Source organism: Strongylocentrotus purpuratus, unplaced genomic scaffold, assembly GCF_000002235.5.
Source record: "Strongylocentrotus purpuratus isolate Spur 01 unplaced genomic scaffold, Spur_5.0 spur5_scaffold_9, whole genome shotgun sequence".
Lineage (NCBI taxonomy): Eukaryota > Metazoa > Echinodermata > Echinoidea > Camarodonta > Strongylocentrotidae > Strongylocentrotus > Strongylocentrotus purpuratus.
Genome location: NW_022145615.1, coordinates 9,477,061 through 9,500,130, shown reverse-complemented (window position 1 = coordinate 9,500,130; position 23,070 = coordinate 9,477,061). Strand labels below are relative to the sequence as shown.

The window sequence follows — 23,070 nt, the reverse complement described above, 5'->3', positions numbered from 1 at the left end:
CATTGAACTTGACTAATAACTCAAATCAAATCAACAAAAACAAATCTTCTGTTAGAAGCATAGGAATACGTATCTCCTCGCGCGACCCGTTTGGCGCGGTCAACACATATCCGTGCATCTAAAGGCTCCTTGGTGGCGTCACTACCAATTCCCGACCAATTCCTTACAAGCAGTTTATATTACGACTGAATTATACAAAATTACTAGTAAATAGGTTGTTCTGCATTGATTAACATTTCCAGTACCATATTGATATTGCGTCTCGCGGCTCACTCACAATGCCAGCCAGTCTGATATTCCATTTAAAGCCGCGATTTCTTCTAATGCCCCTAAACATGTAACCTAAAACTACAAGATAATTCTCTAGCTTTCCAGTCGAGCCTTAGAATATATTTAATTCAAATGTGTTCTGTCTGCATTTTGTCTCGCTGCCGTGAATAATAGAATATAAAACTGTCAATGGCCTTGGCATATTCGTTATTAGGCAACTCCCACCCTAATGCTCTTGTGGACTAACATTTTTCATCATTCATTATTACACGTATAATAAACAACCAAAAAAGCTCTCTTTATTTTCAACATCTGTTTGCCTGTCATTACACTTCTAGTACCGGTACATTGCTTGAAAAAAACGAATTGCTGAAAAGTGCAACATGACGTTTGCAATCATATTGTGCAGACGTTGCGATCAACGTAAGAGTCGCTAATGTATTCTTCTAACGGAGAAAAATACAACTATGTGGTACAAGGGTCTTAAAATCAGACGACCTAGGCGTATTTTTCGCAACCCCTAACAGTCGATATAATTCCAAATAGAGGCAACTACCAGTTATCAAGAGGGGTTTTTATTTGGTATTATCTCTTGTTTACCATAGGATTTACATAATTGTATATGTTCAGCCTGCAAAAGGGACAGACTACCTTTCAGATTTTTACTTTAGAAAATCAGTATTTAATGTTTGAAAGCAAGACACTGATGTAAATGTAAACCCATGTGCTATATACTATTCCATTCGCCATTCCAAAGAATCGTATAAGAGACACAATGGATTTGTTTTAGCTCTAAAACCTACATGACTAAAGAGAGGTGTAGAGAAAACAAAAGAAAACAGAATTAAGAAAATAAACTAAAACAACAGATAAAATCATGGCAATAAAGGACAAGAAATTAGGTGTTCAGTGCCTGGTAAGAAAGTCATTGAATATTTATTTATTTCTACAAATGAGCAAATTACTTCTGTGTAAACAATACATTTGTCGACCATTGTGCCAAACGTGTCTTTATCATTATGTATAGTTTACTTAAAATCCCAATTCATACTTTATCAACTCCTTATATGCCACACAAATAATCTTCTTGTGCTACAATTAGGCCACATTGGTACATTATGGGGGAAATATACCAAAGGACTCAAGATCATTTAACTCTTTTAATGCAACATTGTATTTATCATGGGGGAGATATACCGAAGGCCTCAGGATCAATTAACTATTTAAATGCAACAATGCATTTATTATGGGGGAGATATACCAAAGGACTCAAGATCAATTAACTGTTTAAATGTGAGATTATTAAATACGGGTATACAGCGTTAACAGGATTGTCATGGAGCTAATCATGACTGGAAATGGGTCATTTTGCAAACATCTATTGTGTGGGACAAAGCCATCCTTCTGCTGATTGGTGGCGATTTTTTTGTGCAAAATTGCACATGTGGCAAATAAGTGACCGAGCAGAGAGGTGAACAAAGCAATGCAAGTGTTAACCCATGAATAGCTAGCCTGATTGGAAAGTGATATGTCATAAATGAAAATGAGTTGCTTCCAATGGTTATATTGTAGGGCATACTATTAGGTCTCCAGTTTCATACACTGCTGTATATTGGGCTACATGTATAACTGTCAAAACATTCTTTTGTTCTGCTCCAGTAATGATGGAAAATAGAAGCCTTGGTTTTGTCCATAAAAAAAAAAAGACCCATGCAAAGCAAGAAAGAAGACATGAAACCTGGGGGGGGGGGGGTGTTTCACAAAGATCCTAAGTTGAACTTATCACTAAGTTGGACCTAACGATTATGGAAAGCCGTTAGCATTTTTGAAAACATTTTGTAAAAGATATTTTAAAAGGCATTAAATGTTGATTCAAATCATTCACATTTTCTATTATAATGGGAGATTTCATGTTCTTGATGTGGAATTCATAAAAAGGCTGAAATACTTGAATTTGTGCTTTACAATATATTTCATTTTAAGGCTACAAATGGCTCTCCTTAATTTTTAAGTCCAACTTAGAGTTAAGTTTGACTTGGGATCTACGTGAAACACTCCCCTGGTTGCATATGTGCAAATAAATCCATGATATTGCATTGAGATCACAGTTACAGCTCTTGATATCTGTTCTTACATTTAGCAGGTTCAAAGAAACAAATACTGAGTAACAATCAAAATGGCCTTCAGATATCTTCGCTGGAAACGCAGCTTCAATAACAGTGCTAAGACGGTGCAAGCAAATTTGAATGAACTACCAGAGAACCTGTTTAGAGTCTACGTGTACAACCAAGAGCTGGGTCTTGTGTGTGTGTAACACTAATGGATTGTTTACAGACGTGCATCAATCAGATATGATTAATTATTCATGTCTTGGAGCGACCTTTCATGTCATCATCTGAAAGACGCGACTCAGTTTTGAGACAGGGTCTGCCTGAGTCAGCTTGTAGGCGAAGACAGAATGTGCAAGCTAAACTGGGAAACCTCTCTACATGCTAAACAATACCTGTCCTAAGCTCCTGAAACCAATTGATGCATCTGATTGGCTGAGGCTAAGAGCAAATTGTCACAGAATGTTGGAACTTGTTACATGTACTAATGAAAACGGTCCTTGATCGCAAATGGGCTTTTCCACAATATTTCAGGAATGTGTTTGTTGAATTGGAAACCCCTTACATTGACTGAACAGTCAGAGGAAACACAATTATTATTCATAACAAATAGGTAATCGGGATAAGCAAATTGAATAATATTTAAAGAGATTTGCATGGTTAATAGCAGGTACATAATGAGATTTTCATATGATTTGAAGGCATTAATTCTCATAACCAAGTACCTTGAAGAGGACTTCAAGTCATCGGTCCCATGCTTGCCTACTTACAAGAATATACTGTACATGTTTTCTTAGCAGTCAGAAAAAATACCAATCTTTGAGTGTTGTGTTATAAGTTCTGAAAGTAACACGAGTGTACGGTGTACAAATGACAAAAATACTACATCCTTTTATACAGATTCGACTGGCAAGTAGTACCAGTGTATCAAGAGTTCCCTGAAAACATTCAAACAATAAATAAAGGGAAACTTGCTTTAGTTACCACCTGCATAGGAAGACTACCTGTCTGTTAAAGCCTATCTGCACTAGTTTGGCCAGAAGGGATTAGACCTCCCTGCATGGTCACTGACAGGTGGTTATCTCAGTCATCAAATCAGCTCTCAATTAACATAAGAAAAAGGGGACCATGGGGGACCAACGGTCACCGCATAGGCATTGTTTGCTTTGTAGAGGGCACCAGTAGCTATAAGTAGTGCAGTGGGGCTTTAAGACAACAGGTTCAGTTTCCCTTGAATTTCATTCTTATTGAAACATATACTAGAGAAACCTGTACATAACTGCTACCTGCCTACAAAGGCCACTTTTCTTTGCTCCTTTGGTCGGACTTTATATAAAGATTTGATTGTACCTACATTGCACGTGGTACAAGCACATCAACAGTTTCCTGAAAACATTAGAAAAATCTCAGCCTTCCCCAATGGTTGGGTTAGCTAGAAAAGCCACCATCATCTTTACAACATCCTCGTTAAAATCCACCACCTGATCCTCCTCCACGGCTGAGAAGAGAGGAACGTCCCGGACCTGCCAGCAGACGTTGCGGAGGTCGTTGCCCTCTCCCATGAGGTCGTCCAATCTGAGTGTGTTAAGCTGGTAGCAGTAGAAGGAGAAGTACTTGCCGTCAGTGACGATAGTCTGGCAGGTCAGGGGGCGTGGGATGTCTTTGTAGCAGCAGTGCTCTGCAAGATGAAAAACAATTATAACAATAATATTCAAGGTTTATATACTAAAAGATGTCTATTGACTCTACACACTATACAGAAGCACTATTACCATGGTAATCAGATTCCTGTCAATTGGACAAACAAAAAAGAGATATATAATACTACATTATAAATAGTCAAAAATTAAAAAGTATTGTGCACCCCTTTCCCAGTTTTGAACCCAAAATTGTAATTCTTTAATCCACAAGTAACAAAGAAAATCTGATCACCTATTTTTCTTTCTTTCTTTTTCTTTGTTCGCTTGTTAGATGGTTTTAAATAAAGCAATAGCTAAAAGACAAGATATCCTCCCCCGTCAGAATTCTTAAAGGATGTGTGCCCCCCCCCCCCCACAAAAACCTAGATCCATCCTGGCTGTTCTAAAGCCTAAGAATGTCAACAGAATCTCCTTACGTTGATAGAGAGCAAGAGCATTTAGCCATGCAAAGGAGGTGGAGATTCCTTGGCCTTGCAGAATATCTGGAAGAATGCTTTTTTCCTCCACCTTACTCCTCCTTTCTTCAGTAAGATAGAGCTGGGTATGGGCGTTCAGGTGGCCCGCACCGTGCTTGAAACCTGGAAGAAGAAGAATGTAAACATGTTTTATGTGACAGTCTCCGAAATAGACTACTTGAGAGTTGAGACTCAACATTGTACCTCTTAATTTACATTTAATTATTGATATAGTTTGGGGACAAGCCTTTGATAGGCCTTTGGCCTTGTTTGTCCCCCCACATTTTGATACTTCTGTTCTGTTGTGTTATTTGTTTAAATTGACTTTGTATCGTAAATGTTCGTTATCTTGATTTTTATCAGAATGTGAAAAAATAAAAAAAATAAAAATTGAAGTTGGACATGGCATCTACTTTACAAAGTTCAGTGTTTCAGAGTCATGGCTTTTGTTGTTCTGAAAGAAGGGAAATACAGGGCAAGATAAGGTCCGTATGAGATAATGCGTTTTTGAAAAGACGAGAATCAAAGGGGGGGGGGTGCAGTTCCTGATGCTGTAGTAAATCGTAAAATTTGCAACTTTTTAGTCTGTCTGACATGAGTGATTTTGGTTTCTCAAGCATGATACATACTACTTGATTTAAAGACGTATTTAAAAAACGAGCCTAGCGGGTTGTCACAAACTTAGGTTTGGGTCGTTTTTTGAGAAACAATTCCAAGGCCTGAATTTTGGTAAAGTGTAGAGAGACAGCTGGGCAAGTTTGAGGATGCTAATAATACTTTAACCCTTTCCATGACACTTGCACATTTTAGAGCCAAAATGATATCTATCTACATACACATGTTTCTATTATAATGGGGAATATGGTTTCTCTTTCTTCTTGAAATTTAACAAGGGAAACGCTCTCGGCGGTCTCGCCTGCATAACGCAATTCGATATGATGAAAAATTGAGGTTGGAACATTATTTATAGGCAGGGTGGCCCATTTGCAAGCCCCAAATAATGAAATCCTCTGAATATAATCAGCATTTTCATATTGACTAAGAATCATGAACAAATAACAAAAATTAATTATTTATGCTCATATTAAGTTGTGAAATCATAATCCAAGTCTACTGACCTAAAATGACCTTTGACCTTGTGACCTGGAATTTGTGTCATATGATTTGGGATACTTGATAACCCTTGCAAAATGCATACAAGTTTCATGGAATTTGAACAAACAAATTTGTAAAAAATCTTGATGTTGATGCCATTTTGTTGATGTAATTTTGTTGACCTAAAACGAACTTTGACCTTAACTTAGTGACCTGAAATACTACTCACATGATTGGGGACACTTGATAACCATATAGTCCAAGTTTCATTGACTAAGAACTTAAAAATTCAAAATTATATCAAAAATTCAAAAACTTAATTTTCGATGATGATACCACAACATAGTCCAAGTCTGTTGACCTGAAATGACCTTTGACCTTGACTTTGTGACCTGAAATTCTACTCACATGAATGGGGATACTTGATAACTCTATAGTCCAAGTTTCACTGACTAAGAACTTATACTTTCAAAATTATATCAACAATTCAAAAACTTAACCTAAGGTTAAGTTTCTGATGTTGACGCCATCACCGCCGCCGCCGCCGTCACCGCTTTTTTGCTACGCAGGCGAGACAAAAACAGTTACTTCAGGAATTGTAAAATTTGATATCTTGGAATAGAAAAGGGTAGCACAACTAACAAGCGCAGGATTTGCATTTGGATAAATGACTGATTTATAAGTCTTATGTAAGGCTTACAATTCAAAAACTTTGAAACAAAGCTGTAGAAAAGACTTCTCAAAATAAATTCTGAAACAAAATATGAAGTAGGCAAGCAGTGGTTTATTTATAACCATGTATGATTTGCACACTGATAATAACAAAATTAAAAAATACTGAGTCCTGCAGTGTGTGAGCGAATTGTGAAAAATTGCATCATGGATATTTAAGCGTGTAAGACTATTCATAATTTCTTCAAAGATATTTACCTGGGAAGCATACTGCATTTCCACTCTGCTTGAAAATACTGATTGTGTTTGGGTCGTACGGCCAGTCTGCTATGGATCCCTGGCATAAGTCTGCATCTTGTTCCACAAACTAAGATGGAAATAAGTAGAGAGACAACAAACATATAAATGAGTATTAATATCTTTAATTAACATAATTGAGAAATTAAATATGATTTACAAAATAAAAAACACAGCCTGTTGCAGACATAAGCAAATGTGCAATATGTAAAATATATTATTTGCATTGAAAACAACAAATATAGTCTATTAAAAATCTAAATCTAGTACATTTTAACTACACAGAACAATGTCAAAATAACAAAAATCAAGAAAAATAAATTATAACCACTTGAACATCAGTCATTGTACTATAGATATGTACAAAGCCTAATTTTGTTTTTAATATCTGTAAAAGGAGTACTGATTCAACCTACAAACAACAACATACCAACAAACATAGAAATGAGGAAGAATACATGTATGAGCATAAATGTTCCAACAGTTCCATTCATAATCATCAACAAAAGTAAAAACTGCAATATGATTGGTTGATTCATTGTATAAAAACTTGTATTTGTAATGACTAATGTATTGCTTTAAAAATCTTTTCAAATTGAATTAAAACAAATCACAAACATGACACCCAGGAAGTCCAATCCTGAAAATGAATAATCTCTTAAAATTATAGGTCCACATAATTTGAAGAGACATCACTAGACTAAATAAGCTTATGAGTCACCTCTCTTAGTGGCCGCTTTGTTCGGACTGTTAGAAGAGGCTTGCCAAGAAACTGATAAAATCTGTGCGATCCTCTTTGCCAGAAGGATTGCATTTCCACATCAAAGTCTACATCTGCCTCCATTAGATGTTTGTTAGATGCTGCCAGGTAAGGAATAATACAACCAATCAAGTTCTTGCACAATTGGTTTCCCACATCTCTGTCTCTCCATACGGTATTCTGTTTGTGTCTGTATGTCATCGCATGATCATTCAAGAGAACGTTACGTGCAATATCCGATACACTATTTGTCAGATTCTGCACCTCTTCACTTTCAATCCATGATTCTATGGTATCAGGAAACCCTTCAACGACTTCAGTCTTCGTAATGTGTTTATAAAAGTCGACGAAACCCGGATGATAAGAATAAGGGTGAATCTTGTAATTCCACGTGTACTTCTTGGTCAGAGCGTAGATCATCTCCGCCGGAGTTTCGGCGGCGAGTACTGGCTCCGAGGCGATGCGAATCAACTCTCCTTTACTGTCTTTTGGAGGGGGTATAGGTGGATATTGTGGTTCATTTGACTCGGCAACGGCGGTCTCAGATGAAAAGTTTAGCTTTTTTGTCACAAATTGTGGCAAAATCCATTGGAATCTTGATAATTTCGATGCACATGTAGCAGCAGAAAGTCGCAAGGGCGCTGCCATCTTGAAAATGTTGCCAAATTTAAAGCTGTACTTCATAATTTCATCAAAGAAAAAACAATTTGTTCATATATCTAATTTAAAATCTAATTAAAATAATAATTTAAGTGAAAAAATAATATTTTAAATCTGTTAAATATTTTATTTAGAAAATTTAGATAAAAACATGAATTTGTATTAAAACACGCCGTTTTACATATAGCGTGTACATGTATTGATCAGGTGAACTTACTGAGCTGAGGTTAGAAGGGGGAGTGTCCAACGTCCATTAACTTGCTGTACTGTAGGCCTAGTGTAACTGTAAAGTTAGGTTTCTGTGAAAATGGAGGAAAGCAGTACGGATCAACCACCTGTTCTTTGTGAGACCCCTCAATCTCAAAAGAAAAGGTAGGTAGAATTATGAACTGACATTATGACTGACTGTTGTTACTGTAAAACTGTACTGACTCTCTTGAGTCTCTAAAGTCTAATCAACTTCGACTTCAAGTTCAAACACATGCAATTTACAACATTCAAATTAAGTCAGACTCATCAAAGTCAAACTTCAAGTTCAAAGACGAAGACAGAAATGTGTGAACTGAGTTGTTTATTAACTTCTTCTTATTATTGTTATTTTTGATTTTTTTTTAATTTTTTATTTTTTACGTGGTTGTTTTAGTTGGTAGGCCTAGATCTATCTAGTCTAGACCTTCTTCTTCTTCGCTATAAGTACAGGCCACCGTCGGGTGTATTCTCGTACTGATTGTAGGTGCTGTGCAGGTGTATATATACATGTAGTGTCTCAGTAAAAGGTCTACAATGAGCTATGTGCAGTTAAAAAGACATCCGTAGCTTAACGGAGCTGGATCTTGAGCACCTCTCTCTTAAAGCTTAGCAGAGAGGTACAGGTGACAATAATTATTTGATAAACGTGTGTATGATATAGACGCTGAGTTTTGCGTACTGTATATCATACACACGCATGACGCATCCTAAGGGGCACACATAGAGGTTTATCAAATAATTATTGTCAATAATTAATAATAATAATATTTATCACTTGTCTTGTCAACATGTGAATTGTTATGCTTTGCTTTTTAATAATGAACAGATCCAATTTGAAAAAAGTAACTAGATGATGATCTAATTCTGATGCTTTCCTTATTTATTCATTTAATTATTTCTTAATCATATCTTAATTGTTTCCTTTTTTTAAAATGTATTCTTTATTTATTGACGGATTTAATTTTCTAGAATGCATGGGGCCATCAGAATTACTTATGAGGATTATTTTTTTATATTGTTACTCTATATTATAACTCTTTAAAGTTACATTTCCCATTGGTTTTTTTCCAAAGAAGTAAATGGGCCTATTGTCAGATGAATTCTACACACAGATTTTTGATAGCCCTAAAATTAAATATAATGAAGAGATAGAGAAGATAACGATGTCCAAATATTTTTGTTTTGTTGGTAGTATTCAGAAGTCATGTAGATTCTGTAGTATAGGTTGTTATATCGGCCTTCAGAACAGTATGAAAACACCTAATTTTTAATTGATATGTTACATCAGTAATTTATTATTCAATTTCAATTTTAAACGGTCAATCAAGAGACTTGAAAAAAATATTGATGATGATAAAAGAGTAATAATATTGATAATAACAACAAATGTTGGTAGTAGTAGTAGTAGTAGTAGAAATGATAATTATATTTGTTGTTTCTGTTAAAATCAGCATAATTATAGAGACAATTTTTTTTAAACAAATTTGAATTTGTGTAAAGGGGAACTCTGATAGTGCTCACCACCCACCACCCACCCCCACCCAAATTTTCTTTGAATAAATTGATGAGCTGCTCTGTCTTTGTGGTTTTGTAGTGTTACGGTTCAATCTGATACACATTTATTTTTATTTTGTTGTATTGTTTGTTTGTTTATTCATGTGTGTGTGCAATGGCATACGCAAAATCATTATTATTTTTTTTTTTTATTTCCAAAAATGTCGCAACGACTAACAAAAAAATTGAAATGACTCAGGGGAGGGGGGGGGTAAGGTCACTTTTGGGGGATCACCCTTTGGTACAAACAAATAATTTTTTTTTTTTTTTTTTTTTTTTTTTTTTTTTTTAATCAAAAAAAAAATGAGGGGGGGGGGGGGGGGGGTTTCAACAAAAATCACACATATAAAAAAAATTGAGGGGGGGGAGTTCAACCTCCAAAACCCCTGCTGCGTATGCACCTGTGTGTGTGTATGTGTGTGGTATTGTGTCCAATATTTTTAAATTGTATCCTTATTTGCAGAATCGATGACTTATGTGCGAGCTTTGAGACCAAGTACAAGAAGAAGCCGTTATTTGTGGCAAGAGCTTCTGGAAGAGTGAACCTGATAGGTAAGATGTTCTGCAGGTTAACCCTTAAGCAACTAAACCGCCTAAAACCGCCCCTCCTTTTACTCACTGAACCGCCCGAAACCGCCTGTTCGTTTTCGTCTGTTTTCAACAAGCTATAGTATCAGTTCTAGGGTCTACCGTGATGTTATACATGCGTAACTCTTACGATGTCAACAGTAGAATTCTGCATAGAAAAATTGCGCATGTTTCATATTGTTCAGAACAATGTCAAAATGAGAGCAATTTTGCAACATCTTCCAGTGAGTAGTAATATAGGCCATTTTTACCAAATCTCTAGTTGCTAATGGGTTTATACAGTCAAATTTGTATTAGTGGCCACTGGCCACCTCTCTATAAAAGTCATCTGTCTACATGTTTTTTAATGTTATTTACCTAGTGTCTCTCACTCTCCAAAAAAGCAAAAATACCAAAGAAAAGAATTTATTATACTTGTCTAGAAAGGCTACTGGGCAATTCCACGGTAACGGAAGGACACTCAGACAAGATTTTTGAACTTCAGGTTCATACTAAAAGAAATGTTTTATTAGTATGTATTAAACTATGGGGAACAAAATGTGTTTCAGTCAAGTGGAAAGCTTCATCAACTTCACAAAGTTTGGATAAACACTAATTAACTGGAAAAACCATGTCCATTTTTATGTCCTTCCGTTACCGAGATAATTAATATGCACATTCTTAAACTACTTAACTATAATGACAATTTTTTTGGGGAGAATTAAAGGCACTTATATAGTTATTATATCTGTACTGTTTCACATCTTATACTAATAAAACAGTTCTTTTAGTATGAACCTGAAGTTCAAAAATCTTGTCTGAGTGTCCTTCCGTTACCGTGGAATTGCCCTACTTGTACAGTGGCCGCTTCTCTGCTTAGTCAATGAATGAGGAATGAATGAACAAAGGAATTTATTAATTAATATATTTATTTATTCATTTATTTATTTATATATTTATCATTTGGTGATTAAGTGATTGAGATAGATAAATAAATTGATAAACATATGAAATTTTTGTTATCGCTGTTAATTATATCTATTTCTATATGTAGATATATTTTTTGCATTTTATATCAGGGGAACACATCGACTACTGTGGCTACTCTGTGCTGCCAATGGCGATAGAACAGGACATCATCATGGCTGTAGCAACAAATGACAATACTGAGCTACACTTGAGCAACATAAATCTTAAGTTCAAGTAATGACTCCTGTCAAATACATTTTGTTCTTGTGTCTTAATTTGTTGTTTATACAAACCGGTATGTGTTAATGAGCTTTTTACCATAATCTTTATTACTACCGTATTTATGTCATCTTTAGCCTCTACTGATTATGTGAAAAGAAAGGTCCTATGTTTAGGAAAGTTACCATCTGTGCACATTAGAACACACTGCACTATTTGAATAAGATTAAGGGGAAGCGCCGGTGTAGTGGTACACCAGCACATCCCTGTCAGCTATTCAGGGAGTTGAGACCCAGTGGGCATCTAGTGGTAACATTTGGATTTGGATTCAGGCATGTGATGAGAGATAATTCATAATTATGATAATAAATCTTTGGTTAACTTTCAACCCAATTGCTGTATACTCCACAGTGACTTTGTGACCAGCGTGACATCATTCAGCATCGTCCAGTCCAAACCGGAGTGGCACAACTACATCCTGTGTGGAATCCGAGGCATCATCGAGAGGGCCGGGATGACCGACGCCCCCCAGGGCATGAGCATCATGGTCGATGGCAACATTCCCAATAGCGCTGGCCTGTCTAGTTCCAGTGCCCTGGTGTGCTGTGCAGGGCTTGCCACCATGCAAGCTAATGGCTTAGCTTTCTCGAAGGTGAGTAGAGCTTGTGTGATAGCGATGGTTGTGGGTACGTTCGATCTCCGATACAGCACTAATGTCCTTTGGCAAGGCATTAATCTATGTTTGCCACTACATACCAGGAGTGGTAGGACGATGAAAGCCTTTGTGTTTAATAGTAATTGCCGTATACCCTCATGATGACCATATGGTCAGAATACTCCCCAGAGAGTGGAGAGGGTACACATTGTGCATGAGTTCATCCGATGACCAGGGTATTAAAATCTGCCAAGAACTTGAAGATAATATTTCATATTAAGCGCTCTTTAAAAAAACAGATAATCATTATTATAGTGATCATGCTTGATACATACTTTGGGGACAATCGCTCACAATCATCAATTTCTCCAACTTGTCAATTTACTATTTCCAACCTTGCTTTCAACACTATTATGCCAAATTATAACCTTAAGGTGCTTTGACCTTATAAATGCTCAGTTGACAATTGCTCCAGGCTTTTATTTTGTCCAAGATATAGGGTGAGGGTTACTATAGTAAAGATATTTTGGAAGTTGGTTATTGTAAGAAATAGACCACCGAGCAATCACTGCTGGAGCAAGTGTCATAAAATCCACCTAGAGCAATGTACAGGAAACTTGTTGAGGAGTATATTAAAGGGATTGGGTATCTTTGCCTCAGATTCTAAACAAAATCCTGGATTTAGCTCTTGCTGCAATCATAATTATAAACCGTCTAGGTCAGTCAGGAATCCCATGATCGCCCATTTGATGAGGTTAGTAATGAGGTTTTGTGGTAATATGGGATCAAAAGCAAGAGAAACTTCAGAAATAACATGGGTAAATTTCTCTACACATTTTTTTTTTAACCTATTCCGTCATGATGTGGGGATTTGCTTCTCATCAATGTCACCCCCCATTTTGATATTTTAATGACCTTTTACTTAAAATCCAACTCTTGTTTGTTACATCATTATGCTATCTATTTTGAAGTGATTAATATAATTATTTTGCTGCATGTTTGATGAGTGTTCATGAACTAAATACAATACAATACAATAGAATACAGTACCCTATACCGGTAGTACAATGTGACTCACTGGCAATTAATGCAGTTTGCAACACAACACAACACCGTGATTAATAGCTTTCAATAGAAATGGTTGCAATAATTCAGAAGCACATTTCTAAATTGCTCTAGCTGCAACCACCAGATCCAAGAATCAGGATCACCCCTATTTTGTGAGTTGAATCGATAATGACACAACTTGTTATTTTTCGTACCATAATTGGCCTTGCATTGTTTCTCAGACAGAACTTGCAGACATATGCATGAGGTGTGAGCACTACATCGGAACCCAAGGTGGAGGGATGGACCAGTCAATCTGCTTTCTTGCCAAAGCTGGAACGGTATGTTCAAAGTTATTTTCAGTTGTTGTTTTTTCAGGACAGGATAAATTGATCACATATTGTCCTTCAAATTGGCAACAATAATATTCTTCTTTTATCACTACAATGATAGGATAAAATGCAATGTCTCTGAAAATAATATACATGGTTAGAATGTTGTCCACAAGTTTTTTAAATGGCCACTTTTGATCGAAAGACAATGATTTGGTTTTAATTCTGTCAATGTGTTGCCAATTTAATGAATTAAAACCTTTTTTTTCCATTTTAAAATTCCTAGCATCAAATGCACTCATAAAAACAAAAATGTATGCTGCTGTATTTTTCTGTCCTTTCTTCTCTTGTATCTGGTTTATAAATAGGTATTGAGCCAAACCACAAAATGTGGAATAATTGTAGCGAAAAGTTGAAGCTTCCCATTATCACTTGATCATGCATTGAATTACACTTTAAAAAGAACATGAATGAAAAATAAAATGGCATCAGCATAGTGCACTTTATGTTATATAAATCATATGCTCCATGTCATGATTGAAGGCCTCTGATTGGTCAAAAATGTAGGCATGAAAATCACCACTGCACTGCTGAGCAGTATAGCAAAAGAGAAATGTGTTATATATTCCATATACTGTAAATCAAATCAAATCAATTAATTGAAATAGAATCCAAAATGGGAATTATCATCAATAAACATGTTCCGGTGGATGTTATTACAAAAGAAGAATCAAAATAGGTTACAAATGAATAGTTGAAAAATTCATCAAGCATAAAAGTAGTTGATATACAATATTTTAAAAGGAGGATCAGATTCACAATATGGGGTTATTAGCAATGTGCTAGTGTAGAGATATTGACTATTAACGAGTAATGGCATTTTTCGTTTGTTTACGGGAATGGCTAAAATCACGACTCCAGTTTCGACCAATCAGATGGCTGGATTTCTTAAGTGAGGTATATAATCAATCCTATGTTGACCATATGTTACAGTGCAAACAGACCCAATATTCATATTCCCCCAGGCTTGTTGAAAGCATGTCGGGTAAGCCTCTAGATGTATTTATCCATCAATTTACATACCCCCCATCTCAGGGGATGCCATCCTACACCGGTTTGACTTTCCTTGTATACCCTACCTCCAGGCGAAACACATCGAATTCAACCCGATCCGAGCTCATGACGTAAGTCTTCCGGAAGGTGTGACCTTTGTGGTAGCCAATAGCTGCGTTGAGCTGCAGAAGGCTTCTACATCACACTTTAACATCAGGGTAGTGGAATGCAGGCTAGCTTCCCAGGTAAGGTTCCAAGATTGAATGCCATTTATACATTCATACCTTATACTAGCACCCTTCTCTACCATCCCCCCCCCCCCCCAAAAAAAAAAAAAAAATCAATTTTAAGTGATGAACAGCAAGATGCAAGCAATAAAAGGCCGCTGTGAGTTGTTTTCCCTGGTCAAATTAAATATATTTATATGTATATATAAACAGTGTCTCCTAGAGATCTATAGATTGTATGTTGTATTTACTGTAAGAGGAAACTATTTGGAGCTCTATGAATCCATGCCTGCTGGTGCCATGTGTGTGCGTGTGTGTCACAACTATCTCTACTAATATGCTACGGTCATCTCTATTAGGCATTGATTGTCTGGTAAAGAAAATTTGTGTAGCTCTTTCAATCATACTAGTATAATCTTCCTCTCCATGCCGGCCAGATTCTAGCCAAGTCCAAGGGGCTGGAGTGGAGAAAGATGAGGCGTCTAGCCGACGTGGAGAAGGCTCTTGGCGTCTCCCTCTCTGACATGGAGGAGCTGGTAGGCCAATTGTTGCATCCCAAGTCTTACACCAAGGAGGAGGTGTGTGGCATCCTGGGCGTGTCCCAAGATGAGCTGAACAGTGAGAGCTTGAGTCCAAACACCCTCCATGGTAAGGAAAACTTTCTCTGCTTCTATAATTTCTCTCCCGCTCTCACCTTCTCTTCCGTGTTCTTACATGTACATACTTTTTGTTACGCTATCTGTCTGGCCTTGTCTCACTCTTTATGTCTGTCATTCTCATTCTATCTCTCTCTATCTCTCTCTCCATCTCTCTCTCTCTCTCTCTTTCTCTCCGTCCCTCTCTCTCTCTCTCTTTCTCTTTCTCTCCGTCCCTCTCTCTCTCTCTCTATTTCTCTCTCTCTCTCTCTCTCACTTGTATCTTGTAATCTATCTGTGTGTACACTATGTATTTCTATCGCTCACTTGTAGCAATTTTCTTTCCCTTGATCTGTCTCTTTATCTCTCTTTCTTCCTGCCTCTAATATTTTTCTCTTAAAGTTGTAGTCATCGCATCTCTAGAAAGCAAATTGATGTCTTTGTAAAAAGAAAGAAAAAAATTAAAGTAAAAGTAAACAGTATCTAGAGTTGCCATTAATCATGTACTCGGGTTTATTAACCCATTATCTACAGGGAAAAGAAGGTACCCTTTTTTTAAATCCAGTAGTGATTGCATGGATGAAAGATTTGTCATCTAATGCGTAAAAGCAGACAAGTACATGTTGATGTCAGAAAAACACTAAGTTTCATCATTATCAAGGTATTAATGTACACATTGTCCACACTCTGTACCATTGAGAATGGAAACAACAGCTACACGTAGTAAAAACTGACTTAGTGGCCAGCTCTTTATAAAGGCCACTCATGTAGTCATCCAGTGGTCACCTGTATTGTCTCTTAGTACGAAATATGTATCCTAAAACCCCGTCAAGGAAGGCCACTTTCTCCACTTCTTTTGAGTGATGGAGACAGGCTTGACCCTACCATATTCATTTCCAAACAGTGCAATATTTCAAGCTCCACAACCGAGCCAAGCACGTCTTCAGCGAGGCGAATCGTGTGTTGAAGTTCAAAGCCCTGTGTAAGGATTCAGGCGCGGAGGACACTGCACAGTTACTAGGCGACCTGATGAACGACAGTCACGCTAGCTGCAGAGACCTCTACGAGTGCAGTTGCCCTGAACTGGATGAGCTGGTTGAAGTTTGCAAGTAATTATAGCCTTCTCTTTACATTCTTTTGCAATTCTATAATTTTGTAACATTTGTTTTGATAATTGTCCAAACAGTGTGAAGTGGATAAATGACTACATGTACTACATGTACTACAGAATGGCAGAAGATAGAGTGAAATGGAGAGATGTTGCAATCAACCTCCGAACCGGGAGAAGATACTGAGATAGATAGTACTACATGTATATCCATGATGAGAGGTTAGAAACAATGATAACGTCTTTTCATCCGTCTCACTCTACTTTGCTTTGGCTTAGAACATGGTTAACTTTAGAAAATGGACCACTTTAATAGACATTGTCATGATTTTTATACAAAATATTTTAAAAATGGACTGTATCCTGATGATACGTGTTATATCTCGCTTTCCGTGTCCCCGTTCCATTCACCCAATTATTCCCAAAACTCATATATTATCTTTTCCACTCCCTTATTCCCTGTCCGTCTCACTCACTCTCTCTCCTTCCATTGCTCTCTGTGTCTCTATCTCACCCTTTTACCTCCCCATTCCCCTCTAATCAATCTCAACATAACATATATCATCTCTCTCTTTCTTTCAGAACAGATTTATAATTTTGTGTGTTTATTTTAAGTTTTGGTTGGTAATTTTTAGTCTGACAATGGTGCGCTTAGAAACACCGGTATTAAGCACCTAATAAATGTTGTGTATTATTATTATTATTATTATTCCTTCACTCCCCCCCCCCCCCTCCCTCTCCCTTTCTCTCCCACACTCTCTATGTATCTCTATCCAACTCTATCCCACTCTCCCTTCCTCTAACGAACCCCATCACTCCTCAGGAGGGCAGGTGCTTTGGGTTCCAGGCTGACTGGAGCAGGATGGGCAGGATGTACGGTTTCCATGGTACCCACCGATGCCCTCCAGGCTTTCCTCAAGCAGGTGGAGGACGAGTTCTACGCCAAGGATCCGAACAGGCGGTCAAAGGTCACAGAAAGTTTGTTCGCGACACAGCCAGGCCGGGGTGCAGTTATCTATCAGCTATAGTTTTCAGTTCACGTGTAAAGAAGGAAAATATTAGTATTGTTAATTTGCTACCAGGTATATGTAGGATGTGTAAAATGGCTACTGGCTAAAATGTTCACCAGGGAGTGGAGAATGTGCATTCATTGTGTGCAGAGATGCCTGAATCAGTAATAGTATTTCTGTTTAAGTATACCAATCGCCTAAATATGTTTTGCTCTCGTAAACCGTTAACCTATAGAGTGCCAGGTGAACTTTTTTCAGGACAATTTTATACATTCAACCTATACAAAATTTGTTTTTTTCAGGCGATTGTTATTATACTTTATAAAGTGCTTAGAGACAGCATACCGGTAGATAAGATGTACAGGTGTAAATAATGTATAAAGAAGACAAGCAATATTTGGAATGGTAGTAAAATCAAGTGCCTTCTATTTTTTAAATGTGATGGCAGCTTGTCATATAGCCAACTCCTTGCAATGTGACCAAGGAAATTACGTTGTTCTAATAAAACCTTGTTATATCAGGGCTTTGGAGGGCAATCCAACCATTGCAATGAGTTCATTTGTTTGTACAGAAGCAGAAAAATAAGAGAAACAGAAATGGCGAAAGTTTGACATAAATCAGACCAATGATAAGAAAGTTATGAATGTTCGAAATATGAAATCACTACATCTCTGTGAATCTCTAATTGGCATTTCGGTCAGTGTATTGTGCAGGGATGCCAGTCAGTTTTACTCACTGGGCCTGAGAAGAAGCCAGAACATGTTACGGTCCCATATGTGCTGTACAATATAAAGCCTGAAAAAGCCTGAAGCGGGAAGTTGTCTGGGCCTGAAATCAGGCAAAAGCCTGAAGACTAGCATCTCTGATTGTGACGTAGTCACTCTTGTGGCCGATTAGAAATTAGGTTTAGTGATTACAATTTTCAAAAATTCATAACTCTCTTATTGTTTGCCCGATTTGGTTCAAACTGTCAATAATCCGCTTCTGTAATTGTCCTGCTTTCTTTTACAGCAATATGCTATTAAAGATAAAGATCAGTTATGGTCATGCGATTGCATTGTGAAAGAAACGTGGAATCGATCAGAAAAGGTTGATCATCTAGCATATAAGTATTGGTGTGTACTGCAAGGTTCTGGAATCATCAAAATGATAAGAAATTTGGCCTAGTCTTCGTAAAGTTACAAGCACTGTACACAGAAAGATGTATATGGGACAACGCAGTCGTGCGCGACACGTGCGTTTATCTCTCACAGTCCAATAGATAAACTAATTTACTAATTATATCAATTAGTAGGCGGTTTTCCGGCAACATTTTTATCATCATGTATTAATCAAAACATATTCTTTCACATGATTGGTAATAAAGAGCTTCCATTTCATTTCCAATACTGGTCTTTACCTTTAAGGTAAGATTCTCCTTTAAAAGAATTTGGAACTCCATGTAGAACTGAAATAAATTACCTTGTAACGAGTGTTCTTTATATTAAAGATACCATGTCCCTTTTGCAGCCAACATCAAATTCTGTAGAACTTTGCAAGAATTGTGAATATGTCACGTATGTCTTACTTGTGAAATTTTAACATTAGCAGTGTCCTAGTATTCAAATTATGCAAGGAAACCTGTTTATCTTCTAGACTTCACACTCAGACACTAATGAGTGACATCTTTTTTTCTTTGGTAATAACATACCGGTACATAAAATGAGCTGTAACAGCTATGTACATGAGCATTTATCTACATCAATAACCCACTACTTGTGATGGCCAAAATTAAACTGATTGAACCTTTGTGCACTAGTTCAAAACGAAAGACCATTCTGTAAAAGGGTCTGAAAATCAGACTATTACTTAGTGATTGCAATCACTTAAGTCGATTTGACAACTAATGGTCGTTGTTTTCCCACTAAAAGCAGTTTTCAAGCGCTTTCATTTTGAGAGAAGTTCTAAATTAGTATCGTCTTTTATTATGCAGTTGGAGTTTAACCTTTTTTTTTTTTACCTGCAAATGGGACATGGTACCTTTAAACAAGGTTCCACTGTATGTATATTTACATCAAGTGATATGTGAAACTGGTCTTTCATAATTAGCCAAAAATTCTATTGGAATTGGAACTGTTGAGGTATGTGCATGGGTCAATCATTGGAAATGTACCCAATCATTTGATCTTTTTGCACGATTGTTCTTCCATGTACGGCACGTAAATAAAAGGTAGATGCAATGTCAAAATGAACAATAATGTATATATAAAAGGTTCATTTATATAGCGCAGCTACTTTATGAATATATTTTACTGCGCTTAATACAAAGTATCATATTATTACCCCGGCTGTAGCTGAGCTGCCACAGTCTGGTGACATATCCACTATACCTCTACTATATGTATATCAATTGCATTGACTCGAACCAAGTGATCATGTAGATTATAGATGCAATTCTTCCTACCACATATAACTGAAAAAATTTAATAAAAAAGGGAGACCTTTGGTATCTTCAAATATGCGACCCTGCTTTAAAAGCTATCAATGTATAGCAGAATACGAGTCTGAGATTCACCGGAAGTTAGTGTGTCTACGAAATCGCCGAGGTATCAGAGGCGCGATGCATCGTGGGCGTGTCTATGCTACATGTATATGCGGTATATGCGGAATTGACCAACATGATTAACATTACCTATTGGAGGTGGGTGCTCCCTGTATCAATGTTTAATGGGTTAAATTGTGACAACTGTACTGATCACAATGCAATAAATATAATTGTTGCCATCTTTAGTTTAGTTTTTATTTTAGTACGACTTTTACAATAGGACTTCCAAGTCTAGTATTTATGTATATTTGAATCTTCGATATTAATGAAATTGTAAAAAATTCTACAAAGCAACTCATTGATCTACATTAACGTGTGCCTATAATAAAGTTATCTCTTAAAATTTTATCATGGTAACATATTTGTTTCCTACATGTAATGCTTCTGTCTTGTATTTATGAAGGACTTTATTCATGTAGTGCTGGTTTGTAGATCATTGATGTATGTGTGTGGAGATAAATCATAAAGAATTGGCTATATTAATTTACAAAGGATCACAAAACAAATCAATGTATTAACATTCATACAAATTTAAAGTGGAAAGTTTTGCATTTATTCACATATCATACAAATATATTACATTCATAAAAATATGAAATTTACAATATCATACAATGATGACTGAGATCATTTGAAGAAGTTTCAGTGAGAGACCCTAGACTTCTATATCAGCCCCCTGCCTATTTTTTTTTTTTTTTTTTTTTTTTTTGGGGGGGGGGGGGGGGGCATTTCACCTCGGAAGTATATTGGATAAGATAATTCCAAGAGACAAATACATTGTTTTACCAGACATTCAAACTCAAGTGCATAAATAATGCAAAAATATTATTTATATGACAATATCACATCTTTTTAAGAATTCAATAGTTTGACTGTCATTGTCAACACAGTATAATTGAAACTCATTGAAATATAAAAGGATAGCACACATTGAGCATGCATCTCAATTAGCATGGACTGTCTAAATTTTTCAGAACAATCTGTTATTAAAGAACATACATTGAAGTGGATTTTGAAAATCTGTTTCAAGCTAAACAAAATTATGAAAGAAAAGAGTAAAGTTCTTTTTAGAAAATGATACAACTTGCATCAAACTACGTTTTACAGTGTAAATTTATATTGGCATATTATGTTTTAAGAAATTTCTTCAGTCCTTTCAGAATACAGTTTTGAAATTTCATGCCACACACACATACATATATGATAAACATGAATGTCTAGTTTTTGTTGTGCATCTTTTCCCCCTCCCCCTCCCTCTACCTCTCTTTCTCTCTTAAACACACCCACACACACGAGCACCCCCACACAAATGTCATTCCCTTTTCTCTATAAGCCTCTCTCTCTTCCTCTCCCCCTCTCTCTTTCCCCTCCCCCGCTCTCCCTCTCTCTCTCTCCCTCCTCTCTCTCTCTCTCTCCTCTTCTCCCTCCCTCCCTCCTCCCTCCCCCTCTCTCTCTCTCCCTCCTTCTCTCTCTTCTCTCCTCCCTCCCTCCCTCCCTCCCTCCCTCCCTCCTCCCTCCCTCCTCCCTCCTCCCTCCCTCTCTCTCTCTTTATCTTACCGTTATCATTTCCCAACCCCTTCACATGCATCCGTATCTGACCTCAGACAGGAAGGTCACTTTTAAATTAAATACATGTATGTGGAAGAATTGCATACTTTTGTTTAAATTAGCACAATCATCAATCTCATAAGAAATAAAATAAAAAATTAGATGGCTGCTTCAAGAACATAAGATGTCAAAGTCTTGGAATACTGCACAGTTTCACATGGACGGTTTTCAAGGTGTTGTAAAGTAGCAAGTGTTATTAAAGGCTTGTTCCCATCTGCCACGTCAACTCTGGGCCTACTAGTACCAGCTACAAGTACCAAAAATATTAAAAGCTTAGTCCTACATGTTCAAAACCACACTGGAAAAGTTGCCATGATTTATCCCGGCATATCTGAGAGAGCCTCGTTAGAGGGAGGCCTTTGAATAATCCTTCAAGTTCCGTCTTCTGAATCTGCCTCCTCGTCATTGTCCTCCTCTCCCTCTTCTTCCGCCGTGCTGCTTTCGGTCTTTAAACTTCTGGGATGGGTGCGGGCAGGGCCGGGTTTGTCCTGGAAATATTTAAAATCATTTAGAAATCTTAGATTGTAAAGACTTTCAAGAAATAATATTGCAAGATATTTTATTGTATTGCCTATAGAAATGATTTTCATAATACATGCACATTTACATTTGAGACATTGCCATGTTTGCATATTTCAGTAGGTTATGCATAGGGCTACTGCAATTATTCTAGATTTATTTCTATTTTTTTTAAAATAAATTGGTTGGGGGGGGGGGGAGTCTTTGTGAACATATTAAAAATATATTCTGCAAAAATGTCATGTGTTAGAGAAGAGATATACAGTAAACTGTACCGGTATATGGGGAAATTTAGAAACAAATTGTACAGGTTTAAAAACTGTCGGTACTTTATCAAAGGATTTGTATGAGTGTACCTGTACCTGTGTACAGTTACTTGCTATACACATAGGCGTCGGAAGTAGGGGGCGAGGGCAGTTGACCCCCCCCCCCCCCCCAAAAAAAAAAAAAAAAAAAAAAAAAAAAAAAATCAGCAGTAAAGGAGATTGGTTTGTATATTTTTAACCAAAAATAAAATAAAGAATATTAAAACCTGAATTGACTGACACATAAGAATATTCCATTCAAAGAAAAGGAGAGAAAACAGGAATTTAATTTCCTAAACATTCTGCATGCCCCTATATTTATCAATGGATGGTTTGAGAATAGCAATACCCGCATATCAAGAAAAAGTAGGCCTATTATTTGTTCTTCTATTCGCAGCACCCTTCAAGTATT

At 36.8% G+C, this 23,070-nt stretch overlaps 3 protein-coding genes across 5 annotated transcripts in view; 1 reads left to right on the top strand and 2 right to left on the bottom strand.

Moving 5' to 3' along the window:
• Positions 1-2,232: 2,232 nt before the first annotated feature.
• On the bottom strand, positions 2,233-8,032 carry LOC591808 (39S ribosomal protein S30, mitochondrial). The gene is made up of 4 exons (XM_791359.5): positions 7,319-8,032; positions 6,559-6,667; positions 4,495-4,656; positions 2,233-4,056 (listed from the first exon to the last, which is right to left on the bottom strand). The coding sequence occupies exons 1-4, from the start codon at positions 8,003-8,005 to the stop codon at positions 3,785-3,787; spliced, it is 1,230 nt and encodes a 409-aa protein (XP_796452.3). The 5' UTR covers positions 8,006-8,032; the 3' UTR covers positions 2,233-3,784.
• A 203-nt stretch (positions 8,033-8,235) lies between these two features.
• Positions 8,236-18,743, top strand: LOC591788 (N-acetylgalactosamine kinase). The gene is made up of 9 exons (XM_791339.5): positions 8,236-8,389; positions 10,284-10,372; positions 11,467-11,590; positions 11,987-12,227; positions 13,520-13,618; positions 14,755-14,907; positions 15,327-15,537; positions 16,429-16,633; positions 17,456-18,743. Exons 1-9 carry the CDS (start codon positions 8,325-8,327, stop codon positions 17,658-17,660), a joined length of 1,392 nt encoding a protein of 463 aa, XP_796432.4. The 5' UTR covers positions 8,236-8,324; the 3' UTR covers positions 17,661-18,743.
• A 3,040-nt stretch (positions 18,744-21,783) lies between these two features.
• Positions 21,784-23,070, bottom strand: part of LOC100892646 (protein FAM227B) — a 29,650-nt gene continuing 28,363 nt past the window's right edge. For all 3 annotated transcript variants that reach the window (XM_030976886.1, XM_030976888.1, XM_030976887.1), the window contains one exon: positions 21,784-22,322. In XM_030976886.1, the coding sequence (XP_030832746.1) occupies positions 22,206-22,322 (117 nt within the window). In that variant the 3' untranslated portion in view covers positions 21,784-22,205. The remainder of the gene's footprint in view (positions 22,323-23,070) is intronic.